The sequence below is a fragment of the Ovis canadensis genome, chromosome 15 (assembly GCF_042477335.2).
Source record: "Ovis canadensis isolate MfBH-ARS-UI-01 breed Bighorn chromosome 15, ARS-UI_OviCan_v2, whole genome shotgun sequence".
NCBI lineage: Eukaryota > Metazoa > Chordata > Mammalia > Artiodactyla > Bovidae > Ovis > Ovis canadensis.
Window position 1 is genome coordinate 58,091,132 of NC_091259.1, and position 19,739 is coordinate 58,110,870.

At 38.8% G+C, this 19,739-nt stretch overlaps 1 protein-coding gene and 1 pseudogene across 1 annotated transcript in view; both read right to left on the reverse strand.

Annotated features, from left to right (window-relative positions):
• Nucleotides 1–1,492: 1,492 nt before the first annotated feature.
• RRM1 (ribonucleotide reductase catalytic subunit M1) overlaps nucleotides 1,493–19,739 on the reverse strand; it is a 39,253-nt gene continuing 21,006 nt past the window's right edge. The window contains exons 9-19 of the mRNA XM_069553456.1: nucleotides 18,157–18,240; nucleotides 16,900–17,061; nucleotides 16,475–16,554; nucleotides 13,671–13,872; nucleotides 10,899–11,048; nucleotides 10,473–10,694; nucleotides 8,681–8,757; nucleotides 5,814–5,949; nucleotides 4,861–4,956; nucleotides 3,650–3,838; nucleotides 1,493–2,105 (exon numbers count right to left, since the gene is read on the reverse strand). Coding sequence (XP_069409557.1) covers nucleotides 1,920–2,105; nucleotides 3,650–3,838; nucleotides 4,861–4,956; nucleotides 5,814–5,949; nucleotides 8,681–8,757; nucleotides 10,473–10,694; nucleotides 10,899–11,048; nucleotides 13,671–13,872; nucleotides 16,475–16,554; nucleotides 16,900–17,061; nucleotides 18,157–18,240 — 1,584 coding nt within the window. The 3' untranslated portion in view covers nucleotides 1,493–1,919. The remainder of the gene's footprint in view (nucleotides 2,106–3,649; nucleotides 3,839–4,860; nucleotides 4,957–5,813; nucleotides 5,950–8,680; nucleotides 8,758–10,472; nucleotides 10,695–10,898; nucleotides 11,049–13,670; nucleotides 13,873–16,474; nucleotides 16,555–16,899; nucleotides 17,062–18,156; nucleotides 18,241–19,739) is intronic.
• LOC138420322 (transcriptional enhancer factor TEF-4 pseudogene) lies at nucleotides 14,743–15,933 on the reverse strand (annotated as a pseudogene).

The window sequence follows — 19,739 nt, forward strand, 5'->3', positions numbered from 1 at the left end:
ATCCGCAAAGACCTAGGAAAGCTATCAGAACATTAACTGAACATACTCTGAGAGCAGACTTCACTGCAAAAACATTTTGGAAACGACTCAGAATGTTTCAACAACAAAAATCACAAGCATTATAAAGAAACAGGAAAACATTCAAAGGAACAATATAAACTGACAAAAACCACTCTAGAGAAACTCAGCCATCAGACTTTCTAGACAGACATTAAAACAACTGTCTTAAACATAACCAAAGAGCTAAAGGAAAACAATGTAGTAACAGAGATTTTGTAGTAACAAAATCAGACTATCAACAAAGACAAATAAAAGGAATCAGACATTCTAGAGCTGGAAAGGGCAATAAGTGAAATGAAATTTTCACTAGAGGGGCTCAACAGCAAAGCTGAGCAAGAAGAAAGAATAAATGAACTGGAAGATAAGACTACTGAGATTAGAGGAAAAAATAAGATGAAGAAAAGCGAACAAAGCCTAAAGGACCTGTTGAGACGCTAATAAAGTGGACTGATAAATGCAACACAGAAGTCCCAGAAGGAAACGAGGAAAAGGGGCAAAATCATTATCTGAAGTAATAATGGCTGAAAACTTCTCCAATTTAACAAAAGATGTGAATCTACTATACCAAGCAGCTCAATAAACCCTAGTTAGGATAAATTCAGGGACCTACACCAAGACACATTATAATCAAATAGTCAAAAGTCATTAGTACAGTTAAACAGAAGATTACCAGATATCCCAATCACTGAACTTCTAGTACATACCCCAAAGAACTGAAAGCAGGAATTCAGACTACTTGTGCATCAATGTTAACAGCAGTATTACTCACAATAGCCAAAAGGTGGAAACAGCCCAAATGTCCATTAAGAGATGAATGGATAAACAAAATGGGGTGTATATGTATGTGTATATATGCATATACATATATATATACACACACACACACACACACACACACATGACGAGGTATTACTCGTCCTTAAAAAGATATGAAATTCTGATATGTGATACATAAATGAACCTTGAAAACATTATGCTAAGTGAAATAAGCCAGATAGAAAAGGACACATATTAAGATCCCTTCTACTTGAGATACCGAGAATAAGCAAATTTAGAGATAGAAAGTAGAATAGAAGTTACCAGGCAATGATAGGAGAAGGGGACCGGGAATTCATTGTTCTATATATAAACTTTCTGTTTGGGATCATGAAAAAGTTCTGGAAATAGTGGTGATGGCTGTACTTTGTATATGTATGTACTTAATGTCACTAAATTGTATACTTTACAACGGGTAAAATGGTAACATTTAGTTATGCTTATTTTACCACAGTTTTTTAAAGAGGAAAAAGGCACATATTAAAATCAGAATTCTATATGGTATCTAAGTAATTTGTCTTAAAATTTCTTCTCTTAACTCTCAAAGAACAAAAAATGCTTTTACAAATTTGACCTTTGAAAGAAAATAAATGACAAAATTAGTCTCACACAGTCATTTAGAAATGTTTATTATCTTTATTTCAGAATGACCTATTAAGACCATACGCAGATAAAGGCCCCATCAGCACTTCTCACAGGTTATGACTCATTTTGCTTCTATGCACACACCAAAGTTTCCTTACCAAAATGGAAGTCACCAGAAAAGGGGTGCCAGATGGGTGATAAAAACCCTACTTAATCACTCCCTATTTGCAAAATGACTTCTTTTGCATTTCTAAAACATCTACTTTGATTCCCAATATATCAATAAAAAAAATAATTACTTTCACACTTATACAGAAATAGTACTTTAAACCAATTGATCTTTTTGCTGCAAAAAGGTCAAGCAAAGCCTTACCACTTCAAGCAAACCTACTGCACCTAACTATGCTCAAGAAGTAGTTTGGCTACTGAAGAAGTGCTGGTCTCTTCTAAGCCCTTCCTCAGGACCCACACATCAGACATTCATCTCTGTTCTCCAAAGAGCACACCATGGCTGCTGTGTTCCTCTCCTTCTCTTCTTCTTTCGATACCTTTTCCTTATCTTTCAGCTTTTCTTTATTTAGAGTGAACTGGATTGGATTAGCGGCTGGTCTTGTCCTTAAATAATACATCCCAGTCTTCAAACCCTAAAAGGGAAGTAAGTATAACTAATTAGGAGAAGCTGTGAGAGCATTAAACATTCAAGACCAATTGTAAAATACATTTCCATAGACCAGGTCAAACTGCTTTCTAAATTTAGAATTATATCTCCTCTAGGAAGCCCCAGCTGTTTTTTTATTTGGGCTTCCCTGGTGGCTCACATGGTGAAGAATCCACTTGCAATGCGGGAGACCTGGGTTCGATCCCCAGGTTGGGGAGATCCCCTGGAGAAGGGAAAGGCTACCCAGTCCAGTATTCTTGCCTGGAGAATTCCATGGACAAAGGAGCCTGCTGGGCTGCAGTCCATGGGGTCGCAAAGAGTCGGACACGACTGAGTGACTAGGCACGGCACACACACAGCACAGGAAGCCCTCTCAAAAACGCTTAGAGAGAGAGGAGACAGACAGTACACGCTATCCTTTTCACCACTGAAACAAGCTTATCTCTTTCAAAATGTCAAATATTTTTGTTCTCTAGTCTTTTTTTGTTTACGTGTATGACTTCCAAGTGTACCTAAGAAAACCTGTCTGCTTTAGATTATAACTGTTCAGAGGTCTAGACTGTTTCTCTGTATAAGAACAGATGGCGACTATTTCATGGATAAGAACCATGACCTTCTATTCAGTACCCCCAGTCCTGGAACACAGTACAAGTTCAATAAAAGTTTGTTAAATAAAAGGATAAAATTATAATTCTATATAAATACCTAGAACATTGTTAGGGAGTAAGAATACATTATAGGGACTTCCCTGATGGTTCAGTGGTTAAGACTCTGCCTCAATGCAGGAGACATGGCTTTGACCCCTGGTTCAGGAACTAAGATCCTGCATGCTGCAGAGCAACTAAGCCTGCACCCAACTGCTGAGCCCGCACACTCCAGGGTCCAAGCACCACAACTAGAGGGTCTGCGTGCCCCAACGAAAAAGACCTGCATGCCACAACTAAGACCCGACGCAAGCCAAATAAATAAAAATAAATATTCTTTTTTTAAAAAAAGAATACATCACAGACTCACAGGTCTTTACAGTTGGCAGTGACTAGCTAAATGATTGGCTTTTATTCTGTTTTAAAGCTGGGAAACAATGGATATTTTTGAATAGGTGGCTGATGTATATAGTTTTATTTTAGGAATGGTAGCAGGACACAAGCTGGCCTACAGTAAAGATATCAGAAGCAAAGAGATGAGGTAAGAACTTAAGAATAAAGGTGGTGGTGGCGACGGAATAGAAAGAAAGGCATTCAAGAAATAGTACAAACGAACAACCAACAGCACACGGTGAATGACTACACGGGAAGTAAAGGAAGGATCATAGATAACTCCTATGAGCTTACAACTTCGAATAAAATAATCCCACCCAAAATAAGAAAATTCAAAGTGAGAGCTTAATTTAGTATAAACCTGTGCGTTAGTTTTAACATATTGGACTTAAAGTGAAAGAACTTCCAGGTGGCAATATTTAATAGGTAGCTAGAATATAAAACTCTGTTCCAATTCTAAAATATTCCAAGTTGGTTGACTTCTTCCACCAACCTGTTTCCAGCCGTAGAAGTGCATACTAGTGAGTTTGCCATAGTTAGGCTCAGCAATATGTATGTTCAAAGACTGGCTTTGATCAATGAAAGCGCCTCTCTCGGCGGCCATCTTGAGTACGGTTTTCTGAGAGATTTCCCACACAGTCTTATAAAGCTGCTTCAGGTCATCAGGAATTTCTGGTATGCTCTGAAGAAGGTAAAGCAGATGCTATTGTACTCTGGTTGAAGAAAGCAGTATAATTAATAGAACGATGCCCTAGGGTCCGGCTGTGATTCTACTTCCAGTCAGATCTGATCTTAGCCATTCCATTTAATACAGTATGATCCTCATCAAGTTTCCTAAGACTACTAACTTCCAGCTTACAAAGTCCAATAAAACCCCATCTAACCAACAAAATATTAATCTGGTGGTAGTTATGTAAGATTCATTTTTAATTGGTTAATGGCCAAAAGCTAAGCAATAAATGACCCTTGAGTTTTGCAGAAAATACAAAAACTCAGGGCTGCAACTCACAGAAACATGACCCAAGGAAGCAATGAGACAAAAACCCTTTAAATATGGTAGGACTCCACAAACTCCACTCGAAGTCAATAGAAATAAGGCTTTCTTATTTCTTAGGTCTAGGGTTAGCATGCATCAAAACATAGACTGGCTAATGCTATAGTTTCCATCAGCAAATACAGAAATGTTACAGGAATCTTTATCTGTGTTGCTGAGCAGACCAATATCTAATAAGTGGCCTCTGTCTACAAATAAATGCTTCTTGATTCTCAATTGCAAATATTTTATTGTTAAACACTATTTGTGGCTCTGTCTTTTGAACTATCAGTCTTCAATCTCCATCAAACTTTTTAATTAAGTTTGACTCTAATTTCAGGCTTTACATCACTGGTCTCCAAACTCTGATGCACTTTGGAATTATCCATAGTCTTTAAAAAATACTGATGCCTGAACTCTCATTCCCAGACATTTAATTGATATGGGAACAACCTAAGCTTCAGCTTTAATAGCTCTTTAATGTATTCTAATGTGCAGAAAAGTTGGGAACCATTGCTTTATAGTGCTGCACAAACAAGAGGGTAAGGCCTAGACATATGACCAGATGAACAGCCATTCTTTCTCTGTATTGCCTGGGATAATCGAGAAGGTACCAATGTTCAACTTAGCTCCTGAAGAGCACACTTTCTTTTTTTTTGGTCATTCTGTACCTGGATGGAGCCATTGCATGCAATAATCTGATTCTTCATCTCTTCATTCCACAAGCCCCGCTCAGTAAGATCTTTCAGTAAGTGAGGATTTACAATCTGAAAGGAAAAGGAGAAAAAAATGTGAAGGAATAAACAACAACAGGGCCTGAAGAGGATTATACACTTGGAGTTTCACATTTGATTGCTTGGTAAATTCTATTTTTTATGAAACTGAGTGACATATCCCATCACATGAAAGCTACATTCCTCTAAAATCCTGATACCTGTTATTCAAAACATAACATACAGTATTTGCAAAAGTGGAAGGAGCTAACTGCCTAACCTGGGTATGTAGAATGATTCTTTTCTTGTTTTAAGTATGGATACAACAAATACTTGAGAAAATTATAAATGTACCCAACTCAAACCTTACAGAAATTTACTTCAGAATATTTGTGAATTCACAAATAAATATCTTTTAAATTAGTGGTTCTCAACCTGCACACAAGAATTACTTGGGAACCTCAAAAAAAAAAACCACCACTGGTCCTTCCCATCAGAAATTCTAATTTGTAACCAAGGCTGAGAACCACTATCTTAAAAGACGCTTCTATACATCTGCAGTATCATCAACTTAAGCATTTGAGGCTATAGTATATGTGTTATAGTCTAGCACATGTAGTATAGCTTAGTATATAACATATACTACATGATTTAAGAATGGTTACACATTGCATGGACTCTCAACAAGTTGCTTTCATACTCAACCCTCAATCCTTCATTCTTCTGACAGATATTTATAAAATGTCTATTATATGCTGAAGTAACATAAATAATATTAGAGAGGACAGCTCACTTTATCAAAACTTTGCCCCAATTCTAAGATAGAGGGTCATCCTAAATATGGGTAGCATTTACTCCTAACACCAGGCTTCTAAAAGACTTTCCAGTAGGTCTGGTTGTAATCTTCTCACCTGAAATTCTCCTGACAAGACTCTGCGAGTGTAGATGTTACTGGTATAAGGTTCAATGGACTCATTATTTCCCAATATCTGAGCAGTTGAAGCAGTAGGCATCGGGGCAATAAGTAAACTGTTTCTTATACCATACCTGAAGAAAAGGAGATTATTAGGTGCTGGTCCTTATGCTACTATCTGTCAGGAAGACAGCTACTTTAATCATTGTAGTAAAGCAGTTGCTGCAATGCCATACATATACTACACTCACATGCTGACGTTTGCATTTAACCCTTAGAGGGATGCAACTCTACAGTATGTCCCTCTCCTAAATGAATGGCTGATTCCTAAACAGAATGAGCACTTTTACTGCTGACAGACAACCTTTATCATGCCATGACTTATGCCATTTACGAATCACAGCACCTGATACAACATCTTGCCCAAGGAAACACTCAAATGGCTGTTGGAGAGTCCCCACCTGTTTCAGGTACACTCATTTAACCCTCACTCTTTTCTAACAGTCTATGTGATCACTGTGCTAGGCTCTTTAAGGAAACTTAATGATGTGAAAGTGGTAAGACCCAAACATCTATCACCACAACTCTTCATTATACTGAATAGGATAATGAATAGAGAAAATGATGCTCAAAGTATAATATTCCTGACTTCCTCTATCACCTCGTTAATTAAAGTTCCTAGAAGAATGCTAACACCTTTTGACTCTATTCAGTGCCATAGAGAGTGCTTAAAAATGTAGTATCTGAGCTCTGAAAATCTTCAAACTGTGCTGAGCACATCTTTCAAAGCTCAGCCTAGGGATTTCCCTGGTGGTCCAGTGGTTAAAAGTCTGTCTTCCAATGCAGGAGATGTGGGTTTGATCTCTGGTTGAGAAACTAAGATCCTACATGCCTCAAGGCAACTAAGCCCACATGCCTCAATGAAGAACCAGCACAGCCAAAATAAATTAACAATAATTGTAGTAATAAAATAGTAATAATAAAAACCTCAGCTGAAGAGATACCTATTCTAAAACATCTTTCCTGACCAGGCAGACAACACTAAGTAAAGCTGTCAAAATCAAGTATTTGCATTGCAAATATTTTTTACGACCTGTACCTTTACGTATATTTTATGTGTTTACATGTCTCACCTTACTTAGTTTCTCAAGCACAAAGAGCTTGCCTTTGCTACATTCCATACCTCTAGGTTCTTGCCTGGAAAATTCCATGGACGGAGGAGCCTGGTAGGCTGCAGTCCGTGGGGTCGCTAAGAGTTGGACACGACTGAGTGACTTCACTTTCACTTTTCACTTTCGTGCATTGGAGAAGGAAATGGCAACCCACTCCAGTGTTCTTGCCTGGAGAATCTCAGGGATGGGGGAGCCTGGTGGGCTGCCGTCTATGGGGTCGCACAGAGTTGGACACCACTGAAGCGACTTAGCAGCAGCAGCAGCAGATTCATACAGTACTTAGCATCGAGCCTCATATCCTAATGGAGTGTGTACAACTGAAATTTCAACTTCTCTATGTCACTTTCTAGTTGTGAGGCATCAAGTAAACCACAAACTAGCTCCATGTCTTTACTCCTTCAGTAAAGTGGACAGTGGTTTGAAAACTCACATACATCCAAACTATGGAATCATCTGTAATCACTAAAAACATTAGGTAGATTTGCATGTACTAAAAGAGAAAGATCTCCAAAATAAATCACTAAATAAAAAGTCTCAGAATGTGTCAAGTTTGATCACATCTGCAAACGAACTGAAAAAGATCTAGAAAAACATATACCATTCATGCTGGTGATCTCTGAGAAAAGAAATAAGTTGGTTTTTTGTCTGTTTTGTAGGACAAGTGGTTTGCAGAAGAGGTATAAAAAAGGGCTTTTACTTTCTATTTTATTTCTCTACTTGAACTTTATTAACAATGAATGTGTATTTATGTTGAAATTTTTATTTTAATTTTGAAACTTTAAAAAGTTATACATAAAAGAAATTTAAACTACAGTATTTTGAGAAAAAAAAGTAAAAAATAGAGTTCAGGGGCATTTTTTTAAAAATTGAATTTGCATGTAAATACACATATGTATACAAACCCAGAAGAAAGTCTGAGGATGACAGACAAAAAAATACAAACAGGTTTTTTAGGGGGAGGTGGTATTGGAATAATTTTCATTTCACTCCCTTTTCACTTGTATGTTTTTCTAAATTGTCTAACATATATTATTTGAGCAATGAAACAATCTGAAGGTAAACTGGTATTTTTAAAGAGCACTTTAAAGCTACTGCTTCCTTCTGCAAACATTAACCCAGACATGTCAGACAGTCATGATAGAAAGCAAAAGCAACTTGTTTCATTATTGACTCAGCAAAACATTCTGCCTGCACTCAAATTTCTTATGTTTATTAATCAAAAAGGCCTATCGACTCAATTTTTATATTTTTCTTTCCTTTAATATATAAACCCTCCAAAAGCTCTTTAAATTCCCTAATGTAGTCCTATGACAATCAATTCAGTGAAAGCCACTTATGTGCCCAATGTAATTAAGCAACAAATAAAAGTGGAAAACATTTAAAAAGCAAACACACTTGGAAATATGAATGCTTAATGAGAAAAAGAATTCCTGTTCTTGCTAGTTAAGCCCCTAAAACAAGATCAACTAATAATACCCACCAGGTATTAAAATGCTTTCATTGCAGGCTACTGTACATATATTGTCCTAGGGAGTATTTTCACAATTACAGTTCTATAGATAGGTCCTTTCAGTCCCATTTAAAAGAGAAAAAGATGAATTTCAGAAGCTAAAATAACATATGTAAGTTTGAAAGAGCCAGGATGAAAACCTGAACCCTCCTCACTTCAAAGCTACTTTACATCTCTACTTACTTGGCAATTTTCTCCTTGAGAAGGCTCCAGTCCCACAGGTCTGTAGGAGTAACATTCCACATATCATACTGAAGGATCTAAGGAACAAACAACCCAAACTGATGATAAATCATTCAATGACCATCTGAAACTATGACAAAAACCAAGCAAATGACTAACTGCCATGTCCTTATATCCCATCAAATGCTGTCTTGTAAGGAGTATAAGGCCCAGAGATTTTCCTGGACAAATTGCTATGTAGTCATATTGATTCAAAGCAGGCTGATTAAGGCTTACCTCTTCCCCTTATCCCTGCTGAGTCTTCTCAGAAGACCCATATCATCTCTACAAACCAGGAAATTTTAACAAATGAAAGCATGTTGCTGAAATGTATTCTTTTTGTACAATAAAAGAATTACTCTACCCTCTACCTTCATCTTTCTATACAGTCTTGATCTATCCTATCTCTAAATATTATCTACTTAGCTAATTAACACCTATTTTCAAACAATGTAGAGTTCCTAAATTCAGTAGGAACTGTGAGAACTAAATCTAACATCTTATTTTACAGGGAAGAGAATCATCCTACTGAGGATAAAGGCAGTGTGATGGCAGAATGCTAGGACAGCACTCAGATTCCCATCTCCTGGGGTACAGGCCCTCATACTCTCCTCCTCTTCAGTATATATAGGACCTGGAAACACGATGGATGTCACTCACACATTGTGACAAATGTGAAGGGTTTCTGCAGATGCAAGTAAGGTTGAGAATCAGTTTAATTTTTTAGCAAAAAGGGAGATTATCCTGGGTGGCCCTGACCTGACAAATGAACATGCCCAAAATGGTGACTGGACTGGGCTCTTAAAATGAGGGACTCTCCCTCCTACTGGCTTTGAAGACGTAAGATACCATGAGCTCTAGAACTGCAAGGAAATGAACAACCAGGAGGGCTTGGAGGACTATGCCTGAGATGAGACCACAGCTTCTACTGACATCTTGACTTTGAGAGACCCAGAGATTAAGCTAACCCAGGTCTGCACTCCTGACCCATGGAAATTGATATTGAATGTATGTTGTTTTAATCTGCTAAGTTTTGTTATAGAAAACTAATACCTGGGAGTTCCCTGGTGATCTAGTAGTTAAGATTCAGTGTTTTCACTACTGTGGGCTCAGGATCCCTGGTCAGGGAACTAAGATCCTGCAAGCCATGCAAGGCACTGCTCCTTTCCCCACCCATCCAAAAAGGAAAAAAAAAAAACTAACTCAGCATTCTTCCTACATCTTTTAGCAATAATTAGTTTTAAATAAAAGAGATTAAAATAGAATATACTTTTTACTCCAGAGAACAAAAGGACTATATGAGCTTCAGATGTCTGGTGTAACAAATTACAACTTTAGTGGCTTAAAATAACAAAAATTTGTTCTTTTGCAGTCTTGGAGGCCGGAAGCTCAAACTCAGTATGTTGGGAAGGCCCCCTCCATCCCCAGGCTCTAGAGGAGATTCTGTTCTTTGCCTCTCCCAGCTTCTAGTGGCTTCAGTTCTTCTGGGCTGTGGCTACATTTCTCCAACCTCTGCCTCTATGGTTGCTGCTCCTTCTTCTCTATGTCTCTTGTAAGGACAACTGCCACTGGATTTAGGGCCCACCTGGATAATCCAGGATAATCTCAATTACATCTGCAAAGACCCTTTTTAAACCAAATAATTTAATAGTCAGAGGTCCCAGACATTAGGATGTGAACATCTTTTTGAGGGCTACCATTAAGCCTACTACAGGAACTCACAGGCAAAGAGAAATTTCATCTGTATACTTACTCCTTTGCTGACTGGAGAGCCCTCATAGGTTTCATATGGGCCATACTCTTTGGCCAGGTCACAGCTGGCTTCCAAGGCTCCATAATAAATGGTTTCAAAGATCTGCTTATTCAATAACTGGGCCTCTGGACTCTCAAAAGGGTACCTCATCAGAATAAAAGCATCTGCCAGACCTTGCACCCCAATTCCAATGGGGCGATGGCGTTTATTCGACAAGCTTGCCTTTGTGCCAACAGGTTTAGAAAAGAAAGAGATGACATTAATGAACAGTTAAACCAACATTCTGTACCAAAGGACACACTCTATCTCAGTTTTCTCACACCATTCCAATCATTCCAATGATAACATGATGACTAGAGGACTATGATCAACTCCTTCCACCTTGGATTTCAATTATTAGCAATAAGCAGAGAAATCTACTCATACCTCTGGGACAGGGTAGTAGTTAATATCAATAATTTTATTCAAGTTTCGGACAATGACTTTGGTGACTTCAGCCAACTTTGTAAAGTCATATGTGTGTTCTGATGTGACATACATATTCAGGGCCAGGGAAGCCAAGTTACAGACTGCAACCTAGAATTTGAAGAAAAAGGGTCAAGAATCACATGATTTTTATTTCACTGACACTACCCTGTAAACCTCTAACACTTGTTGACATTAAAGTTTTAGTTTCTATTTTTGATTGCTTCCTCTTCACCATTCACCTGTTCATATCTAAATCCCAGGACCTATTCCCATGTGTGAATTGTTACATGCACCAGTGAGACAGCTTAAGATGGGGGAAGAACCGTACACTCCATAGTACAAGGCTCTTTACCAGACGTATGTCACTGTGCTATAATTTATGTATGTCAGTAGATGTGTTCTAATACAACAGCCACTAAATAAAAACTACATGAAATTTAAAATTGTTTCTTAATTGCACTAGTTATATTTCAAGTGCTCAGTAGCCACCCAATTCAAAACATTTCTATCACTGTAAAAAGCTGTTTCAAATTACACGTCTACCTCATCCTCACTGAGACTCCAACAGCCCATAACAAAGGACCCAAGTTTGAATTTTAAAAAAGTTCTTTAGATGATTCTTACTACATTAAGTGGTGAGTTTTTTCAGGTTAGGGATCATATCTTTTTATCCTTACATTTTCAGGACTAGCACCACCACACCTGGCATATAGCAAATGCTTAATAATACTGAATGAATATACTCCCTTCACCATTTTGATTATGACTATCCCAATCCAAACTCTCAACTCCTCTCACCTAGACTCCCTCATGCCCTTCGTATCTAATCAATTCTACACATGGTGACAAAGTACCCATTTTTAAACCATAGCTCGAATCACATAAGCCTGATAAATGCAAGGGAGAAAAATAAGGCAGGAAATTGGGGCTAAGGATGGAAGGAGTGCCATATTTAAATAGAGTCATCAAGGGAGACACCACTGAGAATATGACATATGAAGAAAGAACTGAAGAAGTTAGAAAGCAAGTCACATGGCTCTCTGGGGAAAAGAGCATTTTACCACTCAAAACTCCTGCAGCAGGAGTATGCTTGATATGTTTGAGAAATGGCAATGAAATTAGAAGGGTTGGAGCACAGTGGCAAGGGGGAAAATAAGAACAGATGAGGTGGGATACTCAGTTGTGTACCATCTCACAGGGCATTATAAGGACAGAAATCAAGTAATGATACATACTACAGCATGGACAACTGACACAAAAGGCCCAATATTACATGATTCCATTCATACGGAATGCCCACAATAGACAAACCCAGAGACATAAAACAGATCAGTGTTGCCAGGGGCTGGGTGAAGAGGGGAACAGAGAGTAAATGCCAAACGGTACAAGGTTTCTTTCTGGGGTGGTGACAATGTTCTAGAGTTAGCTATCAGTGATAGTTGTACAACCTTATGAAAATACTAATAAAAAATCATGGAATTGTATCCTTTAGAAGGGTGAAATTTATGGTATGTGACTTATATCTCAATTTTTAAAAAATGAACAAACTCTGGATGGGTTGGAAAGTCAAAGATAAGTACTGTGCAGAGAATGGTATGATCTGATTTTTTGTTTTTAAAAAAGGTCATTTTATTCTTTGTAATACAGTCTATCTTATATAACAATATAAGTATATGTCAATTTCTCCAACTGAATTGTAAGTTTCTAGAGGGCGGGGACTGAGCCACATTCATTTATATCTCAGAGCATCTAGTCCGGTGTCTTACACATGCCTGGTGGTCAGTAAACTTTGTTAAATCAAACTGCAAGCTCAGCGGTATGTTCAGCTCACTTACCATTTTCTTTGACTTTTCTTCTGTCATGTTTTTAGGTCCTAGAATTCAGGATCTGTTCCTTCCTCCTCATTTTCATAGCTTACATCCAATATCCACAGTCTGTCATCTGACTAACGCAACAATCTCTTATAAAGTAACTTCCAACTACTTCTCACACTAAGCCATTCTATAACCAGAATCAAGAGCTGTCCTTTCCATCCTAGCAATGCTATTTTCCTTTCAGAAATCTACAAGGGCTTTCCTATGTCTGAAATATGCCAGCTTTCACGTACTTTCTCTCTTCCCTCAACCACAGCCATCCCTCCATACATCAAACTTTAATGTATCTGCTCCATCACAATAAACTTACTTTCCACTCACTGCACAAAACCTATCCCTGTCTCTCATCTGTCATACTGGCAGTTCTTCCCAAATAGAAAGCTTTTTCATAAACTTCTTTTTAAAATAACCAAATCTATATCCCATTTCCAGCCTTGCCTCTTCTGTGAATGGCCTTAAAGATTTGAGATGAGAATTTTGTCTCACATTCACTGAAAGGACTCTCATGCTTACATACTTTAAACTGAATGCACACTCTAACACATTACTGTGTTTGTCCTAACTCTAACCTAAATAATTATGTATTGCTATTTTTCTCAAGAAAAGATTATTACAACAATGTGTGTGTAAGAAAAAATCGACAGTCTTTCCTATATGGCTCAGACTAAAATATTTTTAAGGGCACACATTACACCTCTTCCTTCCTTTATAATCTATTTCAGTGCCCTTTTGCTTACATAAAGCTATGAACACTCCTTCACTCAACTCAAGGGAAATCAAGCGAGAGATTCACAAACAATTCACAAACTCCTAAGATTCTTCTCTCAGTACCCGAGGCAGAAGTTTTTCTACCTACCTCATCTTTGCTGGTATACTCCACTATTTCTGTGCACAGGTTGCTGCATTTGATGGTTCCCAAGTTCTGCTGGTTGCTCTTCCGATTACAGGAATCTTTGTAGAGCATGTACGGGGTACCTGTCTCTGTCTGAGACTCAATGATGGCATACCAAAGCTGCTGAGCTTTAATAACTTTGCGGACACGACCTTCTTTCTCATACCTGGAAGGCAAAGCTAGTATTATTTTAATATTCCCTAAGAAAATCTTTATTGCAGATAATATGAAGAGAAAATACCAAAATAAAAAATATTGAAAACTTAAATTTTTACTAAGTTTTGCTAAGGGAAAAAAATTAGGAATATGATACACACTTTACTATGGCTAAAGCCAGACCCACTAAATCAATAATACCTTCCATAATAAAAAGGAACAAAGACTGTAGTTAAATAGTGCCATTGTGCTACAGCAGTACTCTGGTGCTATTACTTAATGAACTTCTGACACCCGCATCCCAGTTGCTCTCAATTCCTGTATACAATACAAAAGCATAACTTGCTTTATCAAATGTACTTTATAACAAAGCAAATTAATAACCCTGCTAAATAACTCTGTATTAATTTTTTAGAGGATCTATTAAAATATGATTTAACTTGAACACCTATTTACACGTCCCAAAGATTTTTGTCTGTTTCTTAATAATTATCTTTTGTTATATTAAAAAAGAAATATTTCCAGGGCCCACCTGGTCTGCTCCTGCACAGAAAGAGTTAACTTTCAATATCCGATTATCGGGCTACTGGGATGGCTACTGGGATGCCGGTGGTAAGGACAGGCAGATTGGGAAGATGGAGAGCGCTTAACAACAGAGAGGGACAAGCCAGTGTGTAACTGGGGCCCTCCCAAACATCCAAAACAGAAAACGGGGAGGGTGCCTGTCAGAGACAGAACCAGTGGTGTCCCAAGGGTTGTCACACTTCTGTTCCCCATGTCTAATGCTCTGGAGTGATCTGTCCTTTCAGACACCTGTGTGAGGTTCCAACGTTAGGATCCATTCTTTCCTCACAGTCCCAGCACATTCAACTCACAACCCAGTTTTTAAGGAGCAGCCCCACCCCAAGTAAGAGGAAAGCTGGAGGTCCTTCCTGAGAGGAGGGTATTCTGAGGATGAGCCACTCCTGGGGTCCCCCTTCAGTCCCTAACCAGACGGTAAATGTGGTGCTGGGCACCCCGTTCACTGGTGAAGACCTCAAAGATGTAGGCGGTGCAGAGCAGCAGTTCCTAGGTGTCTCTGATTGTCACCACCTGGAGGATGGTGAAGCTCTCCAGGATATTGTTCATCGCATGGTGCTCCAGCAGCTGCCGCAGCTCGTGAAAAAATTCACCAGGTGCTTGCACATGGGTGAGTGCAACATGTGGTACACAAACCTCCCATTCTCCATCAGGGCATGTTCTGTCTCCACCTTCTCCACCACCTGCTTGCCAAAGGAGTAGACCTTGAAGAACAGGCGAGGGCCACGTGGTCCAGGCTCTCATACTGGCTGCTCTCTCCACAGAAGCCACTGCTGCCGCTGGCAGCCCCACCTCCTTACCACTTGGGCCCCAAGTCAGGTCCACCCAGAACCTGACCAGGAAGAAAGTGTGGGTGGCCCTACGGTCATACAGCTCCTATAGCCCTTCTTTTCCAGGGAATTTGTCATAGATCTGTCACATGTCCACACTCTCGAGGCAGGGCACTCCAGGATTGGGGCAGCGCAGGCTGATGTGTACAAACAGGTGCTGTGACTGAGCAGTGCCCAGAGCCCAAGCCCACCAGGCTGGGGGTGATGTGGCAGGTGGGGGCAAAGCAAGGGGTAAGAGGGCTTAGGAAGCTCATACCCTGGCAGAGCAGTAGATGGAGGATTCAGTGACAAGGAGAACAGTCACTTTGAGAATGGCTTCACATCTGGAACATTCCAGGAGGGCCCAGAAGCTCCGGCCTAAAATGGAAAGGTTCTGGGGCCTGAGGACTGGTGGGACCCAGTCTGGCCTGCAGGGAAGGTGCTGAGATGAGGTGGACAAAGGACACAGTAGTCATTGTCTGGAAAGCCTTGTCCTTGGAAACCTGGTCCACATTCAGCGCCTTGAGCATCAACTGGATTTCCCCAGATTTCCCTTGGGCCAAAGCCTGGACATGACTAGAGACTGTTTGCAAGTTTAGGTCTTTCATGTTCTCAGTCTGATGTTGCAGGCAATCAGTTTATCACAACCATACAACTTGACTCCATTGAATAGGATTTTCCGCTGGCCATAGGGTAGGTAAGTGGCCGTGGCCTCCTGGAAGCTCTGCTCAATGTCTGTACTCCAGACACCCTCTGCATCTGTCAGGGCCCTCATCGCCCCCCACCCCCTCACTGCCCTCCTCGCTTCCTTCCGTACTTCCTGTTCAGCCACTGCCATTGGAGGTGTTCCCCTACCTGGGCATCCTGGCCAGGGGGCTGGGGGTAGGTTTGTCATGAGTAATTTTTTTGGCCATGCCACACAGCATGCTGGATCTTAGTTCCCCAATCAGGGATCAAATCTGTGGCCCCTGCAGTGGTAGAGTGGAGTCTTAACCCCTGGACAGCCAGGGAAGTCCCTCCAAAGTTTTAAGAAAGACAGACCAAAATTTTGGTGAAGATTCAGGAAGAAAACATACTAAAACAAAATTACTAGTCACATTCTCTTCTAGATGCTTCTGAAGAATCCTAGAAACTAGGCTAATGATTGACATAGTTTTGAAATTTACATCCTATAAATAAAAGAAACAAGGTTAAAACATTATTACTTTTGTATTTTTCCCATACCTTTCATATAGCTTCTCAAATTCTTCTCCCCAGACCTCATCCAGACCAGGACACTCATTTGGACACATCAAAGACCAGTCCTGCAAAGGAAGAAGAGTACCAACCATAAGAAACTTCAAATAACCAATCACACATGATCCATTAGGAATACTGCAAGGGAAAGGGTGGCCTCCATAGACTGTCTTAAAATTCTGCTTCAGAAATAATTTTTAGGCTCAAGTCCAAACATCTAGTTCTGCCTATTTGTTCATGACTCCTAAAGCATTTAGAGCATCTGCTTTAGAAAATAAAAATCTAAGAAGGCAAGAAAGGCATCTCTTGCTCAGCATGCCTTAGGTAAATTCTACCTAAGCATGATTTAAGATGACTAAGGAGAAAACTCATATGAATCAAGTTGTTATTACTAACAAGTACCTATCTCTCACCTGATTAGTCTCCACTCGCTTCATGAAGAGATCTGGAATCCAGAGGGCAAAGAAAAGGTCCCTGGCACGCTGCTCTTCCTTTCCTGTGTTCTTCTTTAAATCAAGGAACTCAAAGATGTCTAAATGCCAAGGTTCCAGGTAAATAGCAAATGCCCCAGGCCGCTAAGGGTAAATAAGTCATCATTCTTTTCAGATTCAGAATGAAATAAAGGAACTTTATATTTTCCAAAGCACTTCAATAATATCTTCTTGGATCTTCACTACAATTAATGAATTACATGAGATAATACAAATTAAAGTACTATAAAAATATAAAGCAGTTGTATTTGTCTTACAATCCCAGGTGTAAAAAAGAACAATTAACACAAAGAAAATGTAGAACAAGAAAGACTAATTTATGCAAAGTGACACAGTGAACTAGAGATGAAGCTTCCTCTTCAGCTGTCATGCAGCTCACTTTACACTCTGTGACGTGTAAGTAAAGCCCAAAAAATTGCTTTGACAGTAAGTTGTGCTTTTATTAAAGATCACAAAAAGGTGGTACGTCTTATCAAGGTCTGCAGAGATTCCATTAGATAGGCTAGATGGCTGCAAAGTATCCTGCTGATAACATTGGGAAAATGGCCCAATACTCTCTATTTTCCCTCTATAAAACAGGCCAAGTTTTGCTTTTTGTCTTTTTTTTTTTTAATAAAAACCTAGAAAAAATATTATAACCCCTTTTCAAGATTAGGTATCAATATGTGCTTAATCGCTCAGATGTGTCCAACTCTTTGCAAGCCCACGGACTATAGCCTGCCAGGCTCCTATGTCTATGGGGATTCTCCAGGCAAGAATGCTGGAGTGGGTTGCCATGCCCTCCCTCCAAGGTATCAATATGAGTCACTACTTTAGAAATTCTTTGCAAATAAACTGTCTTGTAAGAAAGCTGACTAGATCACTGGCTGCCTGGAGCCAAGGATAAAGTATGTATGTGTTAGGAGTGATGGATGATTAATACAAAGGTACACAAGGAAACACATTGGTGTGGCAATGTTCTATGGCTTGACTGGTATGATTACACAAGTATATAAATCATCAAACTGTATAATTCAAGTGTCTATACTTTAAAATAAGTGAAAAGTATATACACATTAAATTGATCATAAAAGTAGAAAAAAACAGAGTTGTTAGAAACATACACAGTGAGCTATCTGATTATTAGCTTATATGAGATTTTCAGTTCTGATTTCTAGGACTTTCACTCACAAAGCATACCTTGTTTCCACCTTGATCCACGTATCGAGCTGTGTTGTTATATACTCTCAGCATCGGTACAAGACCATTGGAATTGCCGTTAGTCTGGAAAAGAAACAGGGTAAATGCATCTGGAGGAGTGAGAAGGGGTCAGCAAGGAAAAGAAGAAGATGCCTCAACAGCAAGCAAATTACTCTCTCCCAGTCCAGCTTCATCTGCTCCCCATCTCTACCTCTGCTTTGAAAACATAATGCCCAACATAAAATAAAGCTATGGAATAAATTACAAATATGTACAACATTATTTCACGGCATCTCTAGCTTGCGATGAGAAACAACAACTGTAAGTCGAAAATCCAAAATCAGGATAGTTGAATTTAAACCCCCATGCCTCCAAAAGGTCATCACATAATGAAACACTTCGGGTAGAGTAAAAACCCTACTATAGTAAATTTTTCCCAAAAGAATTCAAACTGATTTATAGTAAGAATTATATGCAATGGATAAATCAAGACAATAGGCAAATGGAGATCCTCTAATAAATAAATTCTAAAATTAAGATGAGATACCTATCAAATTTTTAAAATAATCATTCTAACCCAAGGCAAGCCTTTAAGCAGCCTAGAAAGATAATGGACACCATATAACAGAATGGTTTTCTTCTGGACTCTCTTTCTATAGGGTGAGATATTTTCTTCACCTTATAGAGGAGGAAACAAACTCAGAGAAGTAAAATAACTTGTACTAGGCCACACTACTAGTAATTAGTAGAGACAGGATTTAAATCCAGGTCTTACTCAAAATCATTACCTTTTATTCTTTTCTTTTTTAAATTGAAGTATGGTTGATTTACAATATTGTTATTAGTTTCAGGTATAGAGCACAGTGATTCAGTATTTTATACTGAATGTGATTTCAGCGTATTATACTCCATTATACGTTATTATAATATAATGGGATAATTCTCTATTCTACACAGTATATCCTTGCTTAAATATTTTATATATAGTAGTTTATATATTAGTTAATGCCATATCCCTAATTTGTCACTCCCTGCTTCCCTGACCATTTGGTAACCACAAGTTTGTCTTCTTTATCTGTGAGTCTGTTTCTGTCATGCATACACATCCATTTGCGTTATTTTTAAGATTCCACCCAAAACCATGATCTTGACTCCCAGTGAACAGTGAACTAAAACAGCTGAAATTTACCTCATAAAGTATTAATGATTAAGCTTGAATCTTGGCTCCATCACATATTAAATGACTAATCTCTGGAAGTAATTTAACTTTGTAAGCTTCAGCTTCCTCACTTGTAAAATGAAGACAATAGTGGCTATACTCACAAAGTTACCGTAAGGAGTAAAGTTTACTGTGTTTGTAATATCTATCTCATAAGGTTGTAGTAATTCACATAAAACTTTTATAACATTTAGCATATAGTAAGCAATGAATCCGAAGAATTGATGCTTTTGAACTGTGGTGTTGAAGAAGACTCTTGAGAGTCCCTTGGACTGCAAGGAGATCCAAACAGTCTATTCTAAAGGAGATCAGTCCTGGGTGTTCTTTGGAAGGAATGATGCTAAAGCTAAAACTCCAGTACTTT